Source organism: Coregonus clupeaformis, chromosome 16 (genome assembly GCF_020615455.1).
Source record: "Coregonus clupeaformis isolate EN_2021a chromosome 16, ASM2061545v1, whole genome shotgun sequence".
In the NCBI taxonomy this organism is placed as follows: Eukaryota; Metazoa; Chordata; class Actinopteri; order Salmoniformes; family Salmonidae; genus Coregonus; species Coregonus clupeaformis.
This window is the reverse complement of record NC_059207.1, coordinates 17,255,799-17,273,180: the sequence shown is the minus strand read 5'-3', so window position 1 is coordinate 17,273,180 and position 17,382 is coordinate 17,255,799. Positions and strand designations below refer to the sequence as shown.

General features: G+C 41.1%; 1 protein-coding gene across 10 annotated transcripts in view; it reads left to right on the top strand.

Moving 5' to 3' along the window:
- Nucleotides 1-17,382, top strand: part of LOC121584533 (ARF GTPase-activating protein GIT2) — a 40,786-nt gene that overhangs the window by 4,458 nt on the left and 18,946 nt on the right. For 7 of the 10 annotated variants that reach the window (XM_041900461.2, XM_041900456.2, XM_041900464.2 and 4 more), the window contains exons 2-11: nt 14,425-14,558; nt 14,687-14,799; nt 15,113-15,218; nt 15,310-15,396; nt 15,719-15,849; nt 16,020-16,114; nt 16,522-16,567; nt 17,018-17,023; nt 17,110-17,161; nt 17,303-17,375. In XM_041900461.2, the coding sequence (XP_041756395.1) occupies nt 14,687-14,799; nt 15,113-15,218; nt 15,310-15,396; nt 15,719-15,849; nt 16,020-16,114; nt 16,522-16,567; nt 17,018-17,023; nt 17,110-17,161; nt 17,303-17,375 (709 nt within the window). In that variant the 5' untranslated portion in view covers nt 14,425-14,558. The remainder of the gene's footprint in view (nt 1-14,424; nt 14,559-14,686; nt 14,800-15,112; nt 15,219-15,309; nt 15,397-15,718; nt 15,850-16,019; nt 16,115-16,521; nt 16,568-17,017; nt 17,024-17,109; nt 17,162-17,302; nt 17,376-17,382) is intronic. The other 3 variants (XM_041900457.2, XM_041900460.2, XM_041900463.2) reach the window with 1 other exon arrangement.

The window sequence follows — 17,382 nt, the reverse complement described above, 5'->3', positions numbered from 1 at the left end:
CGGTGCAGTCGTCCTGTCCCCTTTGCAGAAAAGCATCCCCAAAGAATGATGTTTCCACCTCCATGCTTCACGGTTGGGATGGTTTTCTTGGGGTTGTACTCATCCTTCTTCTTCCTCCAAACACGGCGAGTGGAGTTTAGACAAAAAAGCTATATTTTTATCTCATCAGACCACATGACCTTCTATATTCCTCCTCTGGATCATCCAGATGGTCATTGGCAAACTTCAGACGGGCCTGGACATGCGCTGGCTTGAGCAGGGGGACCTTGCGTGCGCTGCAGGATTTTAATCCATGACGGCGTAGTGTGTTACTAATGGTTTTCTTTGAGACTGTGGTCCCAGCTCTCTTCAGGTCATTGAGTAGGTCCTGCCGTGTAGTTCTGGGCTGATCCCTCACCTTCCTCATGATCATTGATGCCCCACGAGGTGAGATCTTGCATGGAGCCCCAGACCGAGGGTGATTGACCGTCATCTTGAACTTCTCCCATTTTCTAATAATTGCGCCAACAGTTGTTGCCTTCTCACCAAGCTGCTTGCCTATTGTCCTGTAGCCCATCCCAGCCTTGTGCAGGTCTACAATTTTATCCCTGATGTCCTTACACAGCTCTCTGGTCTTGGCCATTGTGGAGAGGTTGGAGTCTGTTTGATTGAGTGTGTGGACAGGTGTCTTTTATACAGGTATCGAGTTCAAACAGGTGCAGTTAATACAGGTAATGAGTGGAGAACAGGAGGGCTTCTTAAAGAAAAACTAACAGGTCTGTGAGAGCCGGAATTCTTACTGGTGATCAAATACTTATGTCATGCAATAAAATGCAAATTAATTACTTAAAAATCATACAATGTGATTTTCTGGATTTATGTTTTAGATTCTGTCTCTCACAGTTGAAGTGTACCTATGATAAAAATTACAGACCTCTACATGCTTTGTAAGTAGGAAAACCTGCAAAATCGTCAGTGTATCATACTTGTTCTCCCCACTGTATTTGGTGAGAATCACAACAGGGTACAAAATCTATTCTAGCTCACTTCTATTCTAGGGACAGTAGCCTACATTGGATGTACAATTTTAAATTACAGCATTATTTAATCTGCAGTTATTCTTCTGCTAGGCCTATTTATTATGTTACTGTTGATGATCACAAGTTTACTGGAGAACGGAGACCAAGTAGAGACTTTCGGACAAGGTGGATAATTGTATAATATAAGGCAGTTTATTCAGAGGTAAAGATATCTGTAAATCGCGTGCACGGACCCGTTCGTCAACCTCGTAGGGAGATATCTGAGAGCGAGCCCCTAAACATTGTGTGCTGACATTTTATACAATAAAATAAAGTAGGTTGATTCTAGTAGTTCTGATCTTCTGATTGGTCCTGATGAGTTGGTCGAGGTCACCTCCATTGCATTGGCTCTGAGTCGGGTTCTCTGTCTTCAGATGTTCAGCCTAAGAGAAGGGTTTTTTTGTGTGTGTGTGTGCTTAACAATGATGATGTGTGTGTGTGTGTGTGTGTGTCGTGTGTGTGTGTGTGTGTGTGTGTATGTGTGTGTATGTTTAACAATGATGATGTGTGTGTGTGTGTGCGTGTGTGTATGTGTGTGTGTGTGTATGTGTGTGTATGTTTAACAATGATGATGTGTGTGTGTATGTGTGTGTGTGTGTGTGTGTGTATGTGTGTGTATGTTTAACAATGATGATGTGTGTGTGTGTGTGTGTATATGTGTGTGTGTGTGTATGTGTGTGTATGTTTAACAATGATGATGTGTGTGTGTGTGTGTGTGTGTGTATATGTGTGTGTGTGTGGGGGTGTGTGTGTGTATGTCCTCAGAGCAAGAAGTCGTGAGTTGGGAGAACTGAGAGACCTATGGCGTGGGTGTTGTCCATAGCCACCTGCTGATAAGGCCGACAAGATAGAAGTCTTTGTGCATTGTATTAAATACAAAGGCCCAACACAAGATGGGTCATGCACAAGATTTTAGTCAGACCAAGCTATAACATTATATATTTACTACGACAAATCCCTCTCTTCACGTCTCCCCAGAGACGTGACCAAGTAACAGTAAAGAAGGAAAACTTAAGACGTGACACAAGCTAACAGTGTAATTGGCAAAATAGGGAAAACTTTATCAGAAGATAAAGTTTTGATTCCCCCCCTCCTCACGTCTCACAAGAGACGTGACATAAAGCTGAAATGCTGCAATTTGGCAAAATAGGGAAAACTTTATCAGAAGATAAAGTTTTACATTCCCCCTCTTCACGTCTCACAAGAGACGTGACAAAAAAGCTTAAATGCTATTCATCATCCAGATATCCTTGGTCAGCATCGTCAATAGCAAGCAAAGGAAACATCTGACCGTTATCTGCAGGATGTGGATCAATAGCGGTGGTTATAATCCTGGTTGTCAGCGTCCGTATGCATGGAATGCAACAGCATCCACAAAGCACTAGAATTGCAGCAAAATTGAGATGGATACAAGTATAGAAGAAACAAGCGTTTTATATTTACCAAACGCATCCATCCAAGAGTCCCACATTGAAGTGTCCACCCCTGAGTGGCTCTTCATCTTACCATTAAGAGTTCGTAACCCTTCCAGGGCAATTATCAAACTGCCATCTGTGGCTGTATTGTTGGGAATAAAGGTACAACATTGTTCACCAAACATAGCACATACTCCTCCTTTTTCAGCCAGGAGCATGTCGACAGCAATACTATTTTGGAAAGCCATGAGAGAGGTTGCAGCCAACTGGCCATGCACCGCCTCAAAACCTTGTTGTGTCCAATTGCCTAATTTTAACATTAATGTATGCAGTTAATTCTATCGACGTTTTTATTAATAGTACAACAGTCAGCACCCAAAAGGACGAGCCCCCAAAAACTGTACTCCATGTACCCATGTTCAAGGACAGTTTCACAGACAACAAAGAGAGAGTGTTCTTATCAGCCTGTTATGTGAAACAATCCATATCAGTACAGTGCTCCTCATTAATGCATTCCTTCCAAGCTATTCATCACATACAGATCCAAAAAATAAAACCCAACAATTTTATGGTGTCACTCTAAACAGAGTATAATCACCCTTAAGAATAACAGGATATGGAAATTAAATCACAACATTTAATGTTAATAGAAAATAAAAATAATAATTTTAACCCTCTATTCCTCCCCTACACCTAACATGTACTGAGTTGGCTACCAGCCACCCAGGAATCCTTTACCTTCACATCAGGAAGAATAAACAATCACAGTGGTTAGTAAAAACGTAAGGTAATAAATGAGCAAGAACTGAAAATAAATGCGTGTATGTATTTTACTAGGCAAAACATGGATCATCCAGCTTGGTCTCAGAGTCAGTAGCAGAGTCACCTGCATCATCCTGGGCCGGTAACAACAGCATCATACCTGACGCCTGCACCACTCCTACCACTGACCTCCTGAGACAAGGGACGATGCAAGCAGCACAACACATTAACAGCAAAAACACAATTACTAGGGTCAGAAATCCAGTAACCACCATAGAAGAGTACTCACCAAACCAGTCACTCAGCCAGGAAATAAGGCAACATCCACAAAGAACAAGTATACCCATAGAGGCCATAACTTCACCCAGAATAGTCACAACAATAGTTTTCCATTTACCAAATACGTTATCAAACCAACCGTTTATGGAGCTATCAATACCAGAGTTCTCAACCAGTTCGTTCGCCAGCGTGGTGATGGTCACTCAAGCGCTTTGGTCACGGGCCCGTCCGGTGCTATATTGTTGGAGATGAAAGTACAGCACATATATCCAAACAGAACACAAACCCCGTCCCGCTCAGCCAAAAGCATATCTAAAGCTATTCTATTCTGCCATGTCATTAAGCTAGTTGCCGCTGTCTGCTCAGCTAATCCCTTTATTGCATCACGAGTGTGGTTAATAAATCTTTTGCTGGTTATATTAAATATAATTTATCCAATCTACATTTTTATTAATTGTTTGACCACCAGAAAATACTTGATTCAAACCCAGCTGCGATCTGATTGTGGATCCCATCAATATATATCCTTTCATCAAAGGATCCCGGGAGGAGGTCCTACTTTCTATGTGACAACTCACCAATCTCTGACACGTTTGATTGTTTGCGTATGTAGGTGAGTTCACAATCAGTTATCACCACACATCCATCAGATGTCAGCACGGGCCTGGTTTTGGCTCCTATAATCCTCTTGCTGCAACAAAGAGGAGAGATTTAGTCATGGTCTCTTTAGGTGTGACATTCTCTGTGTGGGAGCAGGAGCTAAGATGCCCTACCCTGTATCCTATCCTTACTAGTCCTAGAAAAACAATAATAAGAATCCCCTGTGACTTCAAACTGAGGCAACCCAGGTCGGGATGACTTTGTTATCGGGGGAAACAGATAGTGCAAGTTACCATAAGACTCTTTCACCACATTCCCAGGTGGCTTGCATGGAGGAAAAACCTGACAGAGAGTTAAAGCCTGTCAAGGGGAACGGAGTAGTTGTTATCCCTGGTTTGGCTGTCCTACAGGCAAAACAGTCCTCTTTAGACATAGTTTTTTTTTCCGTATACTGAATCCATTCCAACCACAGGTTAAGATTTCTATACCCCGTTTCCACCTGTACTACTTCCTCCAGGTCCATAGTTTTGCACTATCTTTATCACAGCCCCGGTCTCACTACCTCCCTCAGAGAGGTTTACTCTAGAATTTCCCCTTTCCCTACGTCTAGCTGTCTCCTATGCCTTTTCAACTTGTGTTAGGTTAACTACCACTTCTGGCTGAAACAGGAGGGTCCGTGTGTGTGTTAGGAATATGGCCCCCACAATCAGACAGCTACCTACCGTCGGGAGACCTGTGAATCCCCACCCTTGCCCTGAGAACATGTCAGATGCCAGAGGCCAACCCATTGCTTTACCTTCTATCGAACTCACACAGGGATGATCAGACAGGGTAAGGGAATCTTCGTTAAGGAGGCAACCCCCGAACCATAGTGGTGATCGGATCTTTCTCCTAACTCTGTGTTTGTTCGTCAGGTGTAGCTGGTTTTGTACAGTGTGTGACATGCACCCAGATGGATCTCTCAGCTATTCTGCTGGCAAAGGCAGTACTTGGTAGGGCCCTTCCCGCCAGGCCTGATTCAGTCTCCTGGTTAGATAGAGTGGGTCACCTTCTCCTTTAGTTCACCTGTGGGGCACAAAACCTCTGACATACAGGTGTGGTTAATAAACTATCATACATGTTTGTTTTTTTTTTAAGTATTTTGTCCTCTCCTTCGTATATATTTAATAAAGTATTTTGTCCTCTCCTTCGTATATATTTAATATTTAATCCAACCATCCCCCTCTTTGACACATGATTTGGCCATGTGTCAATATTACCACCTACCTAAACAATCACTTTAGTTAATATTGGTATTTCATTATCCAATTGCGATTCCTCCACTCTCTCTTCTGTTATTTATGGTTCAAATCAAATATATTATTACCAAATTATAATCTTCTTCACAATTTTCACAGTACTATAAATTACCCTCAACTTAGTAAAATAAACTATCTTAAAGTCTTCCTCTCATGCCTTTAGAATGTACTAGTGTGGATGATTAATTAACACCAGAATGTTAAAACAGAGTTCAGAGGCCATTGAAATCATTTAACGAACTGTTTAATCCCATAGTATACTAAACAATTACCATTATTCTAAATATTTCATAAATGTTAGTTATCCCAAGTGTTCATTAAGTCCTCATGACATTCATTCTCATAAGAAATCATATATACCCCAAACTCAGCCAAAACCTAAAAAATCCATAAAATTCACTGTGTGCACCTTTAAGACCTATAACCCTTGACCTGCTGAAAACCCCCCAAAATTGAAACAAGGCTTTATAAACATCATACTAGGTGTGTTGTTTTTTATTTGAAAACCCAATTTGAAAAACAACCACAAATAGCCAGGCCTTAATTTGGTAGCTCACTTTTATGACCTAAATACGGCCTAACTTCACTACTGCTCCCCTAGCCCTTGGCAACATTCCAACGAGATGAGCTAATCTCTTTCTCCTGGTTATCCCCAGTCTTAACCCATCAATAATTGTTTGTATCAATCTAATTCCTCATAACTAATCTATAAAACCACTCAAAATTCCTCGAGTATACAATTATTATTTAATTGATTACCCTAACTCTGCTAAATGTACCAAACATTTATATTTTCCCGCTAAACCATTTCAGTTCGCTATTCAATTTATTTAACTGTTCTCTCTGATTATGCCCTAATTAATAAAACAAATACTTGCTATCGTTGATTAGCATACATTTAATAATGTTCCTACCATCTGAACTGTACTGTCTCTCACCCTCCCCTTGCTCCTTCGGGGAGAGCGCATGGTAACCTTATAACATATTTTCATAGACTTTTCTAGAATACTTCTATTTAAGCTATCTAATTCAACCTTTCACATCCACATAGTAATCTAGGTATATAGCCCCACTGCGAAAGCTTTGTCTACTGTCCCTACCTGTGTTCGAACCAGGGACATCGCCAGTCACTCCACACCATCTACGATTCTCACAAAGTAAATACTTTCACGTCGCACATCCAGCCACGTCATCACCCCCGTCTAGCCAGCCCTTCCGTCTCAAACACCCTAGTAGCCTAAATAAAACACACTCTAACAGCGTTCTGCATTTTCCTCTATCATCGGGTTTAAGAACTAACGTAACAACATTAACTATTCTCTATTGCTGTAGTAACGTCTTGTTTGGTTCAGTTTATTTATTACGGAGTGTCCATAATACTATAATAATACATAATCGAATTCCCCTCATGCATACAGATTTCACCTTATGCCATTGAAATGCCAAATAAACCATAATAGTTCAATGGAGCCCCCTATTGGCTCTCCCCTACCTATACATTACTTCTACAACCACTTTAGTTATGGTCCGATTACAAATTAAACCTTATCACATGATCAAACAACGCCACAACCTTAAACTCATATGGGGCGGCAGGCAGCTTAGTGATCAGTAGCGCCGCGCCAAGAACCGAGAGGTCGCCGGTTCCAATCCCCGAGCCGACCAGGCGAAAAATCTGCCGATGTGCCCTCGAGCAAGGCACTCAACCCCAATCGCTCCTGCAAGTCGCTCTGGACAAGAGCGTCTGCCAAATCACCAAAAATGCAAATGTAAATATTCTCTACTTTCTCACCCATCTCATCCCTCGTCAGAAACCCGCAGGCACCTCTCAAATAATCACCCCGTGGTGTTCCCAGCCAACTCCAGTCTTTCCTCGCTCCAAAAGCCACACTTTCGCTCTCTCCAGCCCCTCCCTCGCAACTCTCTCTTTCTCTCTCACTGCTCATTTCTCCTTTACACACCTTATGTATCTGTTTTAAGCATGGATTCGAGTTTATCTGCGTCCAGACGTCCCTCAAAACCATACCTCTCCCTCCACCTAATGTCTAGAACTCTGCCACAGTTAAACTTCTACCTCCTCGCAACCTATAGGGTAGGACCTCCCCTAATAGGATTTATGCAAAAGGTCTCAGTTCAAACTGGGTCCCTTTAGGAATCTAGTTGTGGGTCAAATCTTATCCACCAATGCGTCAATCCGTAGTTCGACACATTCTGGATACGTTTATCTTTATTCCTTATTCCTTATTCCTTATTCCTTAATTCCTTAGTATAAAACACAGTACCAGATATCTCATGTATGCCTTAATTCATTAGGATGGAAAATTATTTAACAAGTATTCATACTCACGCTCAGTACTACTGATCATAATTTGGTATTGGTCTATAATACAATATGCAAGATTTCGTTTTAACAGGCTCTGCATACCTTTTTTAGAAGAGCGCGCTCTGATCAGGTTTCCTGAGCCAAGACGAATAGTTGATTTCTCCAGGATTTTCAGGTCACTCTTCCGTCTGTTTTTAGATCGATGATTTGCCTTTTCCTCTCGCACCAACTTTTAGATCGAATTAAAAAACCATTCGGCACCACTCCCGCTCTATCCTGTATTTTTTGATCTAGATATTCATTAAACTTGAGTTTTGGGACGGTAGTGGTTGCCATGGTTATACAGTTTTTTTAGACTATCTTGGTGCTCTTAGCCCGTCACTGGCCGAATCCAGCAATGTATTCTTGGCGCTGACTGAGATTTATCTCTGATGTCCCACCCTCGTACACAAAAAATGTTCAATACTTTATTATTAGGAATTATTTTGCAAAAGGTATTATTGTTTTTCAATTATTCGAATTATTATATATTTTCCCAAAAGGTATCAGAACCGCCCTTTTGGAACAATATATTAACAAACTCAAGCGCTCCCAAAATAATTATCAATTTAATTTTAGGAATTATTTAGCAAAAGTTATTATTGTTTTTCAGTTATTCGAGTTATTATATATTTTCCCAAAAGGTATCAGAATCGCCCTTTTGGAACAATATATTAACAAACTCAAGCGCTCCCAAAATAATTATCAATTTAATTTTAGGAATTATTTAGCAAAAGTTATTATTGTTTTTCAGTTATTCGAGTTATTATATATTTTCCCAAAAGGTATCAGAATCGCCCTTTTGGAACAATATATTAACAAACTCGAGCGCTTCCAAAATAATTATCAATTTAATTTTAGGAATTATGAAAATACCAACACCACAAGAGGGAAAAAGTTCAAGTCAGCTTTTAGCGCAGCGGCTACATAACAGGCAAAATAGGACTCGGTGGTCCTCTTAAAAGTTATCCACTAGTTAGTCTCATGAAACGGCCAATCTTACACAACATTCAGGTTATCATTTCAACAATTACATTTTTCATTACATATCAGCATCAACACACGAATTCAGTTTGAGTTCCTCACAGTACATATAGTTGAGTGCCACGTCAACCAATTGCCCGACTATCTGAACTTGTATTTTTATTTTTATTTTTTTGATTCTCCTCAAGGAGACTCCCAGTCGTTTAAACCATTCAACTGGCGTCTAGTCGGGAGAACCTTTTCTGGACTTGGATTCTCACGGAATTAACTCAACCCGACTATCTGAATCTTTTTATCAAGTCACCAGATCCTTCTCTTGTGGATCAAATAAAAGGGTCCATCGCTTGTGAACCAAAACCTCTGTAATAGGCTCCTCACTAGAAAGCCGCAATTCAACAGAAAATAAAACCACTGTAACTAGACTTCTTCTCTTAGAGTCACATTTCAACAGTAAAAACCTAAGATTTCAGATATCAACAGTAAAAATAAAAGGGTCCATTTCTAGTGAACCAAACCTCTGTAAATAGACTCCTCACTAGAGAATCACAATTCAACAGAAAATAAAACCACTGTAACTAGACTTCTTCTCTTAGAGTCACATTTCAACAGTAAAAACCTAAGATTTCAGATATCTTTACACATGTGCCTTTTGAGTCATAATAGATATGTTATAAATTTAACAGTAATCCATACTCACGCCCAGTACTACTGATCATAATTTGGTTTATCCTACAATACAATATGCAGATTTTGTTTTAACAGGTTCTGCTTACCTTTGTATTGACGTCGGTTTAGATCAGTTTCCTGAGGCGAGCTGGATTCCGGCTGCTCCTGCGGACAGGTCACCCGTCCTTTCAGATCCGTCTCTTACTTGTCTCCTGTCTCTATCAACTTTTATGGACCGAATTCAGAGTTAGAAAACCATCCTCTGCTACCAATTTTGTTGATGATCACAAGTTTACTGGAGAACGGAGACCAAGTAGAGACTTTCGGACAAGGTGGATAATTGTATAATATAAGGCAGTTTATTCAGAGGTAAAGATATCTGTAAATCGCGTGCACGGACCCGTTCGTCAACCTCGTAGGGAGATATCTGAGAGCGAGCCCCTAAACATTGTGTGCTGACATTTTATACAATAAAATAAAGTAGGTTGATTCTAGTAGTTCTGATCTTCTGATTGGTCCTGATGAGTTGGTCGAGGTCACCTCCATTGCATTGGCTCTGAGTCGGGTTCTCTGTCTTCAGATGTTCAGCCTAAGAGAAGGGGGGTTTTTGTGTGTGTGTGTGCTTAACAATGATGATGTGTGTGTGTGTGTGTGTGCGTGTGTGTATGTGTGTGTGTGTGTGTGTGTATGTGTGTGTATGTTTAACAATGATGATGTGTGTGTGTGTGTGCGTGTGTGTATGTGTGTGTGTGTGTGTGTGTGTGTATGTGTGTGTATGTTTAACAATGATGATGTGTGTGTGTGTGTGCGTGTGTGTATGTGTGTGTGTGTGTGTATGTGTGTGTATGTTTAACAATGATGATGTGTGTGTATATGTGTGTGTGTGTGTGTGTGTGTGTATGTGTGTGTATGTTTAACAATGATGATGTGTGTGTGTGTGTATATGTGTGTGTGTGTGGGGGTGTGTGTGTGTATGTCCTCAGAGCAAGAAGTCGTGAGTTGGGAGAACTGAGAGACCTATGGCGTGGGTGTTGTCCATAGCCACCTGCTGATAAGGCCGACAAGATAGAAGTCTTTGTGCATTGTATTAAATACAAAGGCCCAACACAAGATGGGTCATGCACAAGATTTTAGTCAGACCAAGCTATAACATTATATATTTACTACGACATTACCAATAATATTTACATGTTAATAGTATCTTCTGATTACAATTATTATGTCTAATCTTTTAACTAAATGCAATCTATTAACTTCCGAAATGTAAGTAGGTATCTAGCTGTCCAATAACATGTTCTGATGGAATGGTTTGTCCTGCACTTTGTAAAAACCCAGAGTGCATTGAGTGAATGTTGTAAAAAGATCTTGGTTCCTTTCTAAACGTAGCAATGTGAATGCAAAGAGGACTCGAACCACAAAATAGGTAAAGTGAACTGGCAAAAGAGTTGAGTCCTCATTCAAATGCAAGGGCAGTGTGAATACAAAGAGAACTGAGTTCTTTTGCTTATTTTTTTACCCCAGAGTTCTCTTTAAAGAGGACTGAGATCGGTTCTTTTGGAGGACTATACGTGAAACATCCTTAGAGCTCATCCGAATTGGGTAGAAATCATGTACCATGCGGTTTCTCTGTGAGAGTCTAATGGCTTCATTGCTGTGTTGTGAGGGCTGTTTTGCATAATGTTTAGTCCATTTCGTACTGGAATGACGTTGTCCAATTTAGCACAGGAAGAAAAACAGGATGTTGAGTGAATTGACTAGATGCTGAGGATGCAGTGAGAATTGTGGCTATTGTATTTGACTTTGTATAAAATGTTCCACATCTTTGTGACCTGTGCCCCCCCACATTGACTCTGTACCAGTACCCCCTGTATATAGCCTCGCTACTGTTATTTGACTGCTGCTCTTTAATTATTTGTTATTTCTTTTTATTTGTTATAAAAAATGTTACTTATCTATTTTTTACTTCACTTATTTTTCTTAACTGCATTGTTGGTTAAGTAAGCATTTCACTGTAAGGTCTACACCTGTTGTATTTGACGCATGTGACAAATCATATTTGATGATCTTCCTCCACTGCTCTGATTTAAGTTATTCTATCAGTACATAGGAAAGGAGTTTTAAATCCGTTTAGGCTTAAAGCATGTGCACTTTTCCTTTTTGTAAAATGTTTGTCTAAAGCAAAGCAAATAACAAATAGTGGTAGATGGGGCTTTCTATTGTCAGTTGTTGATGTACCAAGTTAAAAGAGGAACGCTGCTTGGTTAGAATAATATTGAAAAGCCTAGTTAGTAAATAAGCCTAATTATTGTGACAATAAGTAGGCCTAGCTGTATGTAATCTCGTCCTCCAGCCGGCTCTCTCTCTAGCAATTGAATTTAGCAACGAGGTTAAGCTGTAGGGCAATTCCACAGTAACAGAATTATGCTGAGACTTTGCATCTGCACTGTTCTTCAAGGAAATGTGTTTTTGTAACATTTTCAGTTGAAATTGTTCAAGGTAGTGCTTGTGCATAAATTTGTATGGTTTGTTTAACTTTGCAGTTATTGGATTTAGTTTGACACACATTTTAAAGTGAAAAATCTCTTATTGTGGAATTGCTCTGTAGTAGCCTAGAGCCATTCTGAAGTAGGCTAGCCCATACCCAATGTATCTTACCACTCACTGCAGTTCATTCTATCAATTCCAGCATATTCCTATATCCCATTCCCTGACAGTCCTACTGAAAATTAGTCAATGTCCCTCCCTCCCGACACCAGTTGGCCTGGACTGCCCCTCTGTGGGGCTGTTACCAGTTGTTGTTGGGGTCTGAATATTTTTAGCGGGTACAGGCGTGAGTTTTAATTTAGCAGCACTTTACACTTGTTGATGAAAGAGTGGGCTTGTCAGCACCCAACTCTCACTGGGCAGGAAGAGGAAGAGACGCAGAATGGTACAGCAGGTGCCGGAGCGTGACTGGCCTGCAGCCCCAACACACACACATTTCAGCTGTCACCAGAGAGACGTGACAACCCCACTGCCACTCATCATTTCAGAGTGGCAGTCACCCAGTCGATCAGTTTTGTAATTTGCTTGTCTGTTTATGGGTTGCAGTTTTGTTTGTCAGTCAAGCTGTCAGTCAACCTACAGTACCAGTCAAAAGTTTGGACATACCTACTCATTCAAGTTTTTTTTTCTACATTGTAGAATAATAGTGAAGATGTCAAAACTATGGAATCATGTAGTAAACTAAAAAGTGTTAAATCAAAATATATTTTAGATTCTTCAAAGTAGCCAGTAGGGGGGGGGGGTTGTTAACGTATATAATAATATATATAATATATGCCATTCAGCAGACGCTTTTATCCAAAGCGACTTACTACTCTCAAATCTCAACAAACTCAAACATTATAAACAGGGGTTTAGAAAAAACACAGCCTAGCCTACTTAGTTTTGACTCCAGGGCTCAGTTGTAGAAAACAGAACGTTCTCTTAATGGAGATAATGGTCAGCAGATCAGTTGATCACTTCTCTCTTTGTGCTTATCGGGTCACGTGATATGCAGGCTAGGGGCATTGAGGAAGTCCTCATGGTTCTTCTGTTGCCCCCTGCCTAAAAGAGCTGGCCTGTTGGTTTCAATTGACAACGTGGGTCTAAATTAGCCTATGTTTTGGAGCCATTTGCGCCACGCCTTGAAATTAAACTAAGGAAACGACTGCTGCTGAAAATACTTCAGGTAGGAAGTCAGAAAGCTAACGACCAGCCCTTAATACTGACTTTTCTGTGTTTTGAAGAGACTAAAACTGAGCTATGTCTTGTTCCATGGTTTGTATACAGTCTGTCACAGTAGGCCTGTCACTCCCTCTCTCTCTCTGGGTGTTTGCTGTTACTTTACCAATAGCACGGTGTGCAAGTTCAAACAAGTTTCAGTTCTCTCTGCAGTTAGCGGTTCTCTTTGAAGCTCTGTGTGATGTACGATGAATCTCTCATGCTCAGTCCTTTGTCATTATTTCCCGTCAGACCCCTTCAATAACCCCACCATGAGCCTAGAACGAGACTACAATCCCAATACGTTGCTCGGTGAAGTGCACAATCCTGTAATGTACACACATTTTGTGGTTGTTTAGCCGGAAGTTAGCTAGTGAAAGAGTAATTTCTCTTTTGCCCTCTCAGCTACAACCAATGATTGGCTACAGCACGTAAAAGGATGAGATTTTGGAGCGGTCTCTTTGACACTGTCCATATATGGAAGTGTGTGGTTCAACTTCACCTTTGCGCTCTGCATGACTTCACTACCAAAATGTAACGAACTGGGGATCGGAAAGTTTAGGGTTAAAACGTAAAAAAATAAAGGCTATGGGCCTATAGGAGCTATTTCTTATATGACTTGCATTGTAATTATGTGACAGCTCTGAAAAATGTCTGTCAATAGAAGTTAGTGCTATCAGAATAATGTGCCCTGAGGTTGTCTCCATGTTAGCCTCAATAGGGTTTCCTTTATCTACAGGCATCTGAGCAGGATCAGTTCAGGCGTATAGATTCCAAGGGTGTATCTGGGACGGCTGTCCCGTCAGTGTAGCCCAACTGGGATGCCACAAGAATGGAGACGCTGGGGCCAGAGTGAGTTTGCAGCGGAGTGAGAAGTGAAGTGGCCTGGCTGCCAAAGGCAGCATGCCAGAGATTTTAATAATGAATGTGAGGAGCAGTGGAAAGGCCTAGTCATGAGGAAGGTGCCAGTAACCAAGGAAAGCTGTGTAAGTGTTAGCTTGATGATGGATTTCAAACAGTGACTGCTGATGTAGAATCTAGATTATATGAAAAGTGGCAGTTGAGTGATCATTAAGCTAAAGGCTAGGTTATGAGAATCAGACAAGCACTGTTTCAGTGCATTTAGCCCCACAGGTCCTTCTCAGTGTATTCAACTACATGGCATTACAAATGCCAAATGAGGTTTTGCAATTGAGGAAATATTCAGATGAATGTCTTATTTATTTACTATATGTATTTGTTTCCTTTTTGCTTAGAGCCTCGCTGGGCCTCTGTGAACAGGGGTGTGTTGATCTGCGACGAGTGCTGTAGTGTTCATCGGAGTCTGGGCAGACACAGCTCCCAAGTGCGTCACCTGACTCACACACCATGGCCTCCTACACAGCTACAAGTAAGATCCCCAACACACACACACACACACCTTTACTGTGGTCAAAGGTATCCCTTTTTCTGCTTTTGGGATAGAACAGGCTGTCGGTATATTTCATTTAATTGATCATATCTTTGTCTTTTAATCAGATGGTTCAGATGTTATACAACAACAGTGCAAATTCAATATGGGAGCACTCTCTACTGGACCCAGCGTCGGTGATGAGTGGGAAACGCAAGGCCAACCCTCAGGATAAAGTACAGTGAGTCATGAGTGTTTGATGGCTGCCAAGTGAGCCAGGAGTGTAGACTTGTTCACAAGTGAAGGAGAGACCTTTGGCCCAGTTGCACTAGTACCTTTTTCACACTACTGAGCTGATACCAATCACGCTGAACTGCATTGGCCTGGTTACACATTCACCAAAGTGCTGGTTTGGGTCAGCACAATAGCGTGACAAGGGTATGGGAACCTAAGAGTGAGTGTTGCTTGAAATTGAAATGCTGAATATCCTCCCACGAGGCTCTTTGCTCCATTTCTCTGCTGTTTACCCCGTCCTCTTTTTGTCATCCCCATAGCCCAAATAAGACAGAGTTCATAAAGGCCAAATACCAAATGCTGGCTTTTGTTCACCGGATGCCTTGTCGAGATGACGACAGCTTCACAGCCAAGGACTTAAGCAAGGTGAGATCTCGGCCACTCTGTGCTAATGAAGGTTTATCCGGCTTGAATTAGCAATATTTTACTAATAGATGTTGATTTTATTTTCCCTCAGCAACTTCACTCCAGCGTCCGCACTGGTAACCTGGAGACATGTCTGAGGCTACTCTCTCTGGGAGCCCAGGCCAACTTCTTTCACCCAGTAAGACTCTCTGATCACTCATCTAATTTCTCCCCCATCCAGCTTCAAAACATATCCTTAACAACATGTTAATACAACATTGTTACTACCATAATTACTGTTTTGCTACAGAGGTACGAGAGCAACTTAATAGAACACTGCTCGTGGAAAAAAACATTCCATAAAGGAAGCCTTTTCATAGGTTTAATCTTTTGTGGCGTAGTGTTTATGCCGCAAGCAGTGTGAACAGACCCTTACCCTTTCTCACACCCTATCTATAAAGTATTTTCCCCCCTCTAGTTTTAATTGTTCACGTGTGGGTGGTGTCTTACCTTTCCTCCAGGAAAAAGGGAATACGCCGCTGCATGTGGCTGCCAAGGCAGGCCAGGTGTTTCAGGCTGAGCTGCTGACAATCTACGGGGCCGACCCCGGCGCCCCCGACACCAGCGCCAAGACCCCCATTGACTATGCAAGGTACTGCAGCATCCATCCTTTAAAGGGATAGTTCACCATTCAGAATATTTAATTTATTTTATCCAAGTCATAAAAATTTAAATACATTGTGGCTGTGCGACCAGGCTGGCTGTTACTGGCTTTATGGGCAAGAAGAGGCATAACTGATTTCTATCGTGTCTGTTTCTCAGGCAAACTGGCTACCATGACCTGGCTGATAGGCTGGTGGAGATTCAGTATGAACTTACTGACAGACTGGCTTTCTATCTCTGTGGGAGAAAGCCTGGTAAGTGAGGAAAGTCCTTCGCCTTCTCAAACTAGACTGCAAGCCTTGCTTGTTAATTTTTCCTAACATCCGTCAGCTGCAGTTGAAACAAACCCACTGTAATCGATGATACATGCTACACCAGCCACAGAAGCAGCACGTCAGTGAAGCGAAGTTTGGGTCTCTGAAAGTTATTTTTATGCTTCAAGACTGTTTCTAGGGCAGAGACGCACCTCTGTGAAACATACACAGAAGTGGCACACACTTCAGAATTTTGACTCTGTTCTATGGCATTGTTTTTTGCCTGCTAAAACAACACACACTCAACGTTTGCAGCCTAGTTTCGGGGGTTACTCAACATCACATACGGTACCTCCCATGAGGGTTCTAATCACAACAATCCATATTATGTCCATGCTTGCTTTCAGATCATAAAAATGGCCAACACTTCATCGTCCCACAGATGGCCGACAGGTAAGGAAGCATTGTGTAGCTCAATGCATAACATAGTATTCTGATCCCAGACTGTTTGTGTTGTATAGCCAACCCCTATGTTGTCATGCAAATGACAATAACCATAGGAGTTGGCAAAAAAGTTTAAACAGATCTGGGACCAGACAAATGAAATATCACTTTATGGGGATTGTTGTAGGATTTTTTTCTTTGACAGTGCAATCCAACTGTAGGGCCTGCCAGGACATGTTCTGTGGCTTTTTGTAACAAGCATGAGAGGAAATAGGCCAAAGTCATTGTTACATATTTAAAACAACAAAATCATTGTTGTTATAATAATAAAAAATACATATCTGAGAAAAATCGACCTTTCTGGTCTTATTATTGTATTAACCTATTATAGCATAGTTCTGATATTTGAACTCAAATTAAGCATGTTCTCTTTTTTTATTGCTATCTTTTGATGGATAGGAACATGTAAGTATTTGATCATGATGAGGTTTGAGCATTTTCCCTCCCATTCAAAATCAGAGGCTAAGCATATTTATTCTTTCCATCTATAGCAGTTTAGATTTATCAGAGCTGGCAAAGGCAGCAAAGAAGAAACTCCAGTCTGTAAGTGTTCTTGTGATTTAGGTTTTGATTGTAATATCATACATTACATAATGCAATCTAGAGACCCATGTAATGTAACGAAAGCATATTCATAAAACTAGTTCTGGTTTGATTTCTCACTAATCACAAATTTCATTTCAGCTCAGTAATCATTTGTTTGAGGAGCTGGCGATGGATGTGTATGACGAGGTGGACAGACGGGAGACGGACGCAGGTAAGAC